Here is a 10,488-nt window from a genome sequence, read left to right as displayed (position 1 = left end):
GATTAAAACTTTGTTACCGCGGTGGCGCGGGCGGTGGGGAAACGTAAATGAGGAAGTGAAATATGGGAAGTTAATGATGTAAACAATAGAATTAAATTAATGTCCTACTTTATGTCCTCAGTCCTGTAGCAACAGTATCGTAGGCGACAATTTATGGCAGAAACAAAGCTGGTAGAGATATAAGTTATGATGAATGAATAGGTATTATAAATCAAATTAAAATTTAAATATTTTCGAATAATATTTGGTATATGTGGATATGCTTATCGTCATATTGATGAAGGCCAAATTGTTTGTTTCTCATTTTTCACGTTTCAATAGAGCAAAATTCTTAGGCACTTGCCGGGAAAACTTTGTGTAAGCATAAACAATATAGTGATACCAGCTCATATTATGTTATCCTAAATTTGGATAAAAGTGAGAATTGATCAAGCGATGTCGTATTCGCTTCTTAATGAATATATTTTCAGATTACGAAATTTTTGGTTATTGGTTGCAAATAAGTCATTCTGTTTGCGCTAAAAATTTTTGGAGTGGACCTTCTTTAAGCGCGTTGATATTCAAATTTTAAGGTCACGTCATGGCAATACCGTCACGTCACGTAGGAAAGCGACGATTTTGGAATCGCTGAATCTTGTCAAAGAAGTTTCACTTCTGACACGTGTGCTTGGCATATTTCGATATGCCGAGCACACAGCTCGGAGATTTAAATTTTTATTAATTCTCTTTCTACATCTATAATAATTATATTATTTTATTTCTATGTAAGCGGTTCAAAAATAAACTTAAATGAATATTGATCGCAAATTGTGAATTGAAGAAATGATGTCGGCAACACAGTGCAACCCAATGAAAGTAGTAAAATGTATCATCTCGAGGTACAACACCAGAGAATGACTCTACTGTGGTACGTATTCAGTTACATTTAGTTAAAGCAATAATTAATTTTAGTTTTAAATTAATGTACCTATACCTAGTTCTTAATTTATTTTAAGATATTTTCTGCATTACATTTTAATACTATTTTATAACATGTTAATATTAGGTATGTGTGCTTTTGTTAAATATTGCAGGAAAAAGAATTATTGCAGTTTATTGAGTAAGCTATCATTCAATTCAAAATAAATTCCACCCAATAAAAATTATAGGTACCTAGGGCTTATTTTCAAGAAAGGATATTTATAGGTGTCGGATGAAATAAATAAGAGTATATAAAGTATTAAATTAGTTTTATAGCATCCAAATGTTTAAAAAATGAGAAATTTTTAAAGAATAGAAAAAAATCGACCATAATTTCGATAAGGCGAATCCTGCCTCGTGATCGAATTCTTTCTATTCTTTAAAAATTTCAATTAAAAATAGTATATTTAATAACACATCCAAGTCCACAATTCTCCACAGGTTAACAGTCACCACGACGATAGTTCTATCAATCGGTCTGAAATGCGTCGGCTGGATAGCGCCCATCGAGAAGGAGCACAACTACTTCTGGGAGACATACAAACGCCCGAACCCACAGCTGGAATGTGGAGAGACGCTCGACAACTCGAGGACCATGACCCCGGACTTTCGCGAGGAGGAGCCGCCCTGGACCGCGCACACCTACAAGTACAGGGAACATAACAGACCCTACAGGCTGTCTCCATACTGGCAGATGACGAAAAAATTTTCAAGTTATGTAAGACGCTGGTCTGTAACTTTAGATTTAATCCCTTTCAAATCTGGTTTCTAAGGTGATCTTGTGTACCCGATGTCAGCTATTTTCATAAATATAATATAAAATATTATTTTTATTGAAACATGTATACATGATTTTGTCGTATGAAAGTCTATGACTTTAGCACTTTTTTGTTAGGTACGTTTATACGATGTAAACTTTCTAATACTTTTCTTCATAGCTTAATGCAATATGTTCGTAAATTTTTAACAATTTTGATAAACTTGCCAATTTATTATGTAAAAGGATTGTGTAAGGTTTTTAGTAGGTCATCTAAAATAAGTACATTGTTGTATTTGTATTCCTTCATAGTTAGTTATCTACTTCGTTTATCTTAAGAGCGACCATTGTTAAGTGTTAGATAACTATCAACAACACTATGTACAGGATATACCGTCGACCCTCGGTTGCGGGTGCTGCGTGGTGTACAAGCGCCTGACGCCGCTGAGCGCGTGCGCCGTGATCACCTCACGCCACTTCCTCACGTCTGCCTCCTCCGTGGCGCTGGTGTTGAGCGGCCACGGCCACCTCAAGACCCTGGAAAACATCCTCGGCGTGTGGTACGACCACGGCCAGAATGTTGGCAACAGCAGCTTCTACGCTTCCATAGCTCGCATTCACTACCATCCGCAAGTAAGTATGTAGTTTGTGACATCTGGAAATTGTAACTTTCGTTTTCAATTATTTAATCACTTAACATTTCAAATTTAATTTTATACATATATAAGAATTGTTCCAGTTCAGTCGCCCGGAGCTGGTGAACCGCTCCCACCCGCTGCCGGCAGTGTTCGACCTGGCCGTGATGGCGTCCACTTACAACGTCTACGGCTACTACCTGTGGACCAGTAGTGCACCCATCTGTCCCAGGGGGGCGGGACATACGTTAGTATCAAATGTGCTACCTATTAATGTAGAAACAATCATCATCATAATCAACAATCATCATAAGCAGGGTAATTATAGACAGCAATCTACCAGACAACCTACAACATTCCTTATAAATTCTACGTAAGCTTTAGAGAATATAGAACAATAATTTATGAAAATTTCTTCGATACTTAAGCACAAGAATACCTATACTTGTGAACGGTCTGTGATCGCAAACACTTTATTATTATTTTCTATCAGTTTGCCATGATATAACTTTTAATCATTTGGTATGAAGGTGGGAGGCGTATCCACCGACGCCCAGGGACGAGATGGTGTTTGCTGTAGGCTACCAGTTCATGTGGGCCACAAAGAGAAAGCCAACGCCCTTCCATAAGTATTTCGTTCGTACAAGAGATTACGTCGTATGTCCAAAGGTAAGAACTTTCAGAATTACCTATTTTGAAATATTTGCTTTTAAAATATATTTATGTATTCAGTGTTGGATTTTAATCTATTTTATTTCTATTTGTATTGTGTATAGTATATAGTGTACCATGTATAGTGTTGTTAGCTATTAATGTGTGATAGCTATTCCTCTGCTTTTTAATAACTTCTTTATGCCGACATTTTTGTAGGAATTGCAGTGATTGCATGCATGGTTTGAAACAGTTTTAAATAGGATTGCATCTGAATAATATTATATTATATCTAACGAATATTTCAGACGGAATGGGGTTGGTTCATATGTCTGACGTCGCACCAGTGGGCACGCTTCGGCATGGACTCCGGCGGGCCGCTGTTCCGCTGCTTCGAGGGCTACAGCTGGCGATACGACGGCCTCGTCGCCATGCACTCCTTCGGCATGAAGCTGCGATCCGACGACATGCTGCTCTACTACACCATCCTCGATTGCCACCCAGTGCTGGACTTTCTGTACCAAGCTTATAATGGAAGGTTACCGTATGAGTACCTGGACTTCAGGTTCGACGACACGCAGTGGGGAGCTCCCAGACCGAAGAGGTGGGCGTACATTAAACATGATTATACGTTGGGCTCGGACTTCTATACGGAGAAGAGGTGGTGGTGATGTGTTTCAAATACGTGCACCGGAAAATATAGAGAACTCTTGATAACTGATAGCTGATTCACAAATTAGAAGCATACATTACATGTTGGAACTAAGATATCTATAGTTTATTGTTTAGTATTAAATTTACAATTTATGCATGGGTGAATTTTATTGCATTTTTTTTAAATATTTTAAACACGCCTTTTAAAAAAGGAAAAAAAAAGCTGTTGCTCATTCTGATTTCATCCCGGAGAACTCGTGTCATAAGTCTCTCATGTGTTTTGACGAAGAAAATATCGTTCTTATCCGTAGATTGTATCCTATCATTTAATTGAAGACAAGCAATATCACGTGAAAGGATTATGCTGGAGCACAAAAAACGGTAAAGCAAATAGAAATTTAAAGTTCAAACGTAGATACGTGCCCCGGCAGCGCATTCAGGCGAGTCGCTTCGGCAAACAATTTAGAAATTCTAAACAAAACGATGCAACTACTGATATCTTGTGTTTACCATATCTTTGTATGGGAAACTGCTTCAGGAGAGGAGTTTTTAACCCGGTTCTTTCAAATATTAATTGTTACAGTCGGGTTATTAGGTACCTATTTGTCTATGGTATGTATAAGATAATTTAAGTTACAATTTATTAAATTTAAGATACATTGAAGTGATTATGACAATCATGATTTACGATAAAAAATAAGTGTTGCGTCGTTAATTATTTTCACACAATCCAAGATTTTTTATTACTTGTTCCTTTTTTATATCTGTTATTATGGCTTTTATTTTTTTTTGTACAAATGTTATACTCCGTTGGACTCCTCTAACATTAACTGTTCCGACTTTCTGTGCGTGTTTAATTTATCGCCTTTTTAATTTAAAATACGAGCCATTGTTTGTCGCTGACATTTTTTACAAAATTGAGCGCGAAATAAATGTCGTTTCGTTTGTTTCACAAATATCGAGGCGCAAACAAATTATTTCGGCGTGGCTTTGTGCACTAAATAACAACTATTGTCGGTTAGAATTTCGCAAACATTGCACGATTTGTAGAATACATGAAATAAAAACGAATTTGTTTTGGGACTGAATGTAAATTACGAGAGAGCTGTCCGAGTTTGTTCATGATATGTATAATCAATTGAATATATGGAATAAAGTCCGCATCAAACTTTTGTTGTTAGCTTATTTGTGCTCTTGAATACAACTGCTTCTCAGAATAATTATATTTGATTTAATTTTACAGTAATTTATTGTTCCAGCACTAGGCTTTTCTACTAGATAATACTATAGTGCATAGGTTCTTTATTCTTTTCATTTATATAGTTGCCTGTAGTATGTAATTAATTAAAACAATAACATTTGGGGAATCTATGGCTACTATAACACCTTTTAATATTATCAGTTATCAATTATTACAAAATTATTCACTTTGGTCAAATGTTGGAAAAATAGATACTTCTTACAAAAAAGAGCATAGCAAGTGTAACGATGACAACTCGTTAGCATGGAGGATGAATAATTTACACGAGTGTAATGCGAAATCAACAGCAAATCTGCCGCAGAATATTCAGAAGTACGTGCATGAACTGTGACGCGGCTTTTGGTTATGAAAAATGGTTAATCTTTGGCATTTTTGGGCTTCCTAGACAAGAATAAATTTTGTTTGGAAAAGTGAACTGATGCAGACGAATTAAGTATGCATAATTACGTTCTGTCATAATACTGTTCTGTCTGCTTGTTAGATTTGGCTCAATTATAATGGGATAACACGAGACACGCGGGCCCACTTCTGGTTTTTATTTCGAAATACTCCCATAAAACTAGGCGATTGAAATAGAATTTTACTCATTATCACAACCTTAAAATTAATTATTTTTTTAAATCCTTAATTTGTTCCTTTTTCCACCTTTAGAAATAGTATTGAATATTTTTCAATAATAATTTTATAAACTGACGAAGTTAAAATTCTCTAGACAGTAAAGCATAATATAATATTATATTACAATGCACGCGGGAGTACACACGTTGCCAAATTAGAAACTGCCAACCAACCTCGCAGTTAGCAAGGTTCTATGTTGAATTACCTGCATGCAATTATCACTTATAAGCTACAATGCTTAAGGGTGAGATTGACTTGCTAACATTTGCCCTAAAGTTATTATATGCAAATGACAGCGCGCTGTCCAGGCAGGTGGAAACCGCGAACGAACAAGGAAGCCGGAAAATATTATTTTGAAACCATTATACTTACTAATATGCTATGTTGAAGTAATTAGTCAGCTCAATATAGCCTTTTAAGTATTGTGAGTGAAAAAGTTATTAGAGCTATAATAGTAGTAGCTTCGAGTATAATAATATTTTTTATACCTACGAATCTATGTTGATAATACTGTGATTTCAAAGACTAAAATTGTTACATTGTAATATTATATTGGTGGTGGTAAGGTAAATTAATAAATAAATATTATAGCGATTTGACTGTATTTGTATTCCTGTACTATATATAATAAAAAGATTGTTTGGAAAATTATACCTACAGCGCCTCCAGCAGGACTTAGAAAACTTATTTCGTTAGTATGAGTCTTAAAACAAAAAAATAACCTTCCGAAATGTTATCGGTAGCGAGTAATGTAGTGTTTTCTATATAGAGAGTAGGTACCAAGAGTAACTTGTTTGACAGATGCTCGCGAAAACTACTCTTTCGATTGTAGGTAAGTCCACGCTTACAAGTTACACGCTCTATAGTACAGTAAGAAAACGCAAGATTCGATGGCTAATTCAAGGTAAGGGAACTAGTACAAGCGTATAGAGCAGGTTCTTTTCTATTGATTTGTTGTTATAAATATCTTAATCTTTGGACTAAAATATCTTACCTTATATTCGTGTAGTGTACATATAATTTAATACAAATATTTTTTTTACATTTGTAATGAACACAGAAGTCAACATTATTCGTAATAAGGCTCTAATTTACAAAGCGTAATTTATAAATGATTCTAATCTATATTAGTAACGCAGTATTTGGTTAATGGAAATTATAAGTGCGAAACGTTTCTAATTATTCAACATAATTTCACGGCAGAACTAATTTGATAGTATTTAGATAAATCTAAAACGTAATTATAATGAGATTTCAGTTAATTAAAATAAACGACTATGGAAATTCTCCTAGCGGATTTTGGAGTGAAATGAACCAAAGTTTGTGATGTTTTTCTTATTCATTGCAGAGATTGGTATAATTAGCCCGTGAGTCTATTTAAATTATGAAGATATTTCATTAATTTGCTTTTATAAATAGAAATACTATTTTTAATGTAAGTAATTTTGAAGCTTGAGATTAAGTTAAATTTATCGCATTGTATTCTCTAAGTCACTAAGAAAGTATTCTTATTAAAATAAATACATAATTTGAATTGCTCTGATCTGCCTGTAAATTTTATTCACATTCAGTTTTATTTATGTTCATGTCGTTGTGTTTATGTTTGTTATTTGTTAAAAGATAAACCCGAATAAAAATAAATTGTCTACACTTTAGCGTAGGTATATTATTACCTGAGGTATAAAAATTATTTTATTTTTAAAATCATGTTGAATCAATTCAGATGGAGCCAGTGGGAGCGACTACTAGTGTTTTTACTCATAAACAAATGATCAAAATCTTAAATTTTAAAAATAATTTTGATTTTGCTGAAAACAATGATCATCTTAACGGATATTAAAGTGTCGTGTTTCAGCAATATCGTTCTGTTCGTCCGTCGACACGTACAGAATGAATGCTAATCCATTCGTGAGCGACTCTTGTTGTTTATACATCAGCTATTCGACGTGACTGGCCTGCATATTTGCTTCAACCAATCTTCATTCTAACTCCTATTAGACAGCGTTTACAAGTTTTTGGATATTTTAAGAAAATAGAATTAATTCAAGTGATTCTATTTCGATTCAGTTACACAATTAACACGCTAAAGTAATTAACTTATCATTGAATTATTACATACATTATAAAAAGTATAAACAGAATATTTAAATACCAATATCAGCTAAACTCTAAAGAGTCATACCAAAATTACATAAAATCAAATACAAGGCGAGCATAAAACGTTTGCAACTCCGACCCTATAAGATAACAGTGAAATGACAAAAGTTGGTCCTTCGAAGTTACCTACAGTGTGTTGTGTAGCTACAGCATAGCATGTTGTGTTGCTAGCTATGTAACAGGTGCATTAGATCTGTCCCCGGCGACTGGACGACATCTCTATCAGATCACTGCAGATGATCACGAGTCGAAGTTTGTAATGAGCTGCCGTATTGGGAATCGGTTAGAACTGTAGCTGATATTGGCTTAGCAACTTCTTGTGCAAAAGGATAATGAGTTTCTAATGAAATTAAAATAAATATTATTTTCAATTATTGATCGTGTAAAAATAATAAGATCAACTTCTTAAGAAAATAAATTACCTACTTAGGCCAATTCAGAACGTTCGCGTTAGTGGCAATATTCATTTTCTGTAGCGGCTATAATATTCATTATTACCTATTTTTATGGAATTTAATTCAGAGATGTATCGTAAAATGGTGGTAATTTATAAACGTGTACTATTATAAGACATAGAAAGAAAACTAAGCTATTTGTACACAAACGTTGGAGTGCCTCAGAGTGTACGAGGTGGCATGGCGCTGGCGTAGTCATAAATCAGTCCGTTCCATCGTCTTACATTTTTATTATATTTCTCCGCAAACAAAGCCGCGACGCATTTGTCTCGCTGTATCTCGCCACAACAATGGGAACGAAATCAAATGGTAATTTTAAATTTTAAACAGACAGATAAATCGCGGAGGCAGTCGTTTGTAGTGAGTTACGGCGGAGGCGCCATCTCGCGGGCGCGGGCTAATGGCCTGCCATCGGCTTGGCCTAATTACGTGTTAAGCTCTCATAGTTTGACTGAGCCGAATATTCACTCGATAGATTAGCGAATTTATCATAATAGTTAATAGAGGTTCGATTTGTGAAAATTGTGGATTTGAAAGTAATATCTTGATTAAGATGGAAGTAGTAGAAGTAGTAACTGTACATTTTTGAAATATTTACCTTAGATTACAATGTAAATTATGAAATAATCAATTTAAACCTGGATTTCATTATTTTTGCCACTTTTGTATATCAGAATACTGCTTAAAGCTTAACTGCATAATATTTAAGTTGGGATCTAGTTAATGATGTAGGTACATCCTAAAACATAGGCTCTATTGTTAATGGTAAAAACTAAAAACATTAAATTTGAATAAAATAATATTCTATTATTATCATGACCAAAAGCGAAATTGGAGATGAGAAAATATGTGGTATAATTCCGGACTCACATTTTAACAAAGGTCCGATATTGGACCAGCCTAATGTGCTAATTTACATGTTATTGGCTGTAGCACCCACAAGCACACACGCGAATGTAATAATGAAAGAAAAGTCGAATGTTGCGTGTGTGTGCGTGCACGTATTCACATTAATCTTTCCTTTCATTAAACTCCAACCTTCGAAGGTTACAAACGTACCACAATCTATTTTTGAGTCGCGTTTAATTATGTTTATTTAAATGAAGATTAGACTAGACGTTTAATTGATCTAAAATGTGGTGTCGGGTTCGAATGGTACATAAAATTATAATGAGTTTTCGATGTAGTTCAGGTTACACGATGAAAATAATATATTATAGAGGCAATACCTACTAATTACAGAATGGAGTAGAAATTTAGGTTTTACAATTGGAAATGTTTAGTGCGATGTGAAAATTTACTTACTAGTTGATATATGTGATGTTCAAGGTAAAATAATTTATTTTAGTAGAATACCATGGTGATAATTTTAGTCAAAAAGCAAAGGATTCTATTTGCTTAAATATTTATAGTGAAAACTATGGGTGCCTACGTAACTAATTACGCAACTAGTACGACTTTTGAAATTATTAGAAAATAATGAGAAGTTTATATTATTCTTCCCTTGAAATACCTAGTTAAATAGAGTTTGTCAGACAGTTATTTGATTGTACAGTAACCACAAAGAAGCGCTGTTGCTTAGTAAATTTAAAGGCGTTTCGCAAGTACGCGAGTGTCATTACATCTCCTAAACGAATTACAAAATACAGTCGAAGAAGCTCACAATACAGCTTTACAAAATGCAAATACTTAACGAACTGCAATTCTGAACTTAGGAATCGAGTCTTAACCGGCGCCCGGCTCACTGTAACTTTAATTAAACCAACTTCTACTGACATCCCACTAAAGATAATTCTGGCAAGCGATATCGTCAGCCATGCACGCGATTATGGTCCTTATACCATGGTAATAGGTATCAGTGAGGTGCCCGGATATGTTTGCAAGGTATTAACTGTTGCGTTTGCGGAGGGCTAATTCTAAAGTACGATTAGGACTTGTATAAAGATACTGTATTTGTCATCGTCGATATCTTGTATAGGAATTGATATGACATATTTAATTTTTAAATATGCGAAGTAGTGATAAATAACAATAATTATTTATAATGTCATAAAGTACCTACAGTAAATTTATCTGTCTTATTTCAGTAATCTGCACTTTGTTCAACTACCATTCAGATCATAATATTGTTTTTCTTACAAAAAATACAAACATTTAAGTTTGTTAGATGATGATTCTAGAAACGACTCTCCACCTGACTTCGATAAATGAAATGAAATGAAATAATTTATTTGCAGGAATTGTGGTTAACTTCAAGGTTTTACAATAACATTTAAGCTACATATAGAATCATCAAAGAAATGAAGATAATCCTGGTATAGCGTGCAGCATAATATGAAA

The 10,488-nt window shown here is 34.2% G+C and overlaps 1 protein-coding gene across 1 annotated transcript; it reads left to right on the top strand.

Annotated features, from left to right (window-relative positions):
• Positions 1 to 893: 893 nt before the first annotated feature.
• Positions 894 to 3,952, top strand: LOC149480189 (uncharacterized). The gene is made up of 6 exons (XM_089707664.1): positions 894 to 907; positions 1,402 to 1,678; positions 2,105 to 2,350; positions 2,457 to 2,599; positions 2,883 to 3,021; positions 3,312 to 3,952. Exons 1-6 carry the CDS (start codon positions 894 to 896, stop codon positions 3,672 to 3,674), a joined length of 1,182 nt encoding a protein of 393 aa, XP_089563790.1. The 3' UTR covers positions 3,675 to 3,952.
• Positions 3,953 to 10,488: the final 6,536 nt, after the last annotated feature.

Source organism: Colias philodice, chromosome 19, assembly GCF_061535455.1.
Source record: "Colias philodice isolate Cphi_HAF_F1 chromosome 19, ilColPhil1 Martin Lab GWU primary, whole genome shotgun sequence".
Lineage (NCBI taxonomy): Eukaryota > Metazoa > Arthropoda > Insecta > Lepidoptera > Pieridae > Colias > Colias philodice.
Note: the sequence above shows the minus strand (reverse complement) of the source record. Positions and strands in the feature narration are given on the sequence as shown.

Coding starts and splice junctions, on each gene's coding strand:
- LOC149480189 (XM_089707664.1), top strand. Junction 1,679..2,104: donor CGAAAAAATTTTCAAGTTAT/GTAAGACGCTGG, acceptor CACTATGTACAG/GATATACCGTCGACCCTCGG. Junction 2,600..2,882: donor CCCAGGGGGGCGGGACATAC/GTTAGTATCAAA, acceptor TTTGGTATGAAG/GTGGGAGGCGTATCCACCGA.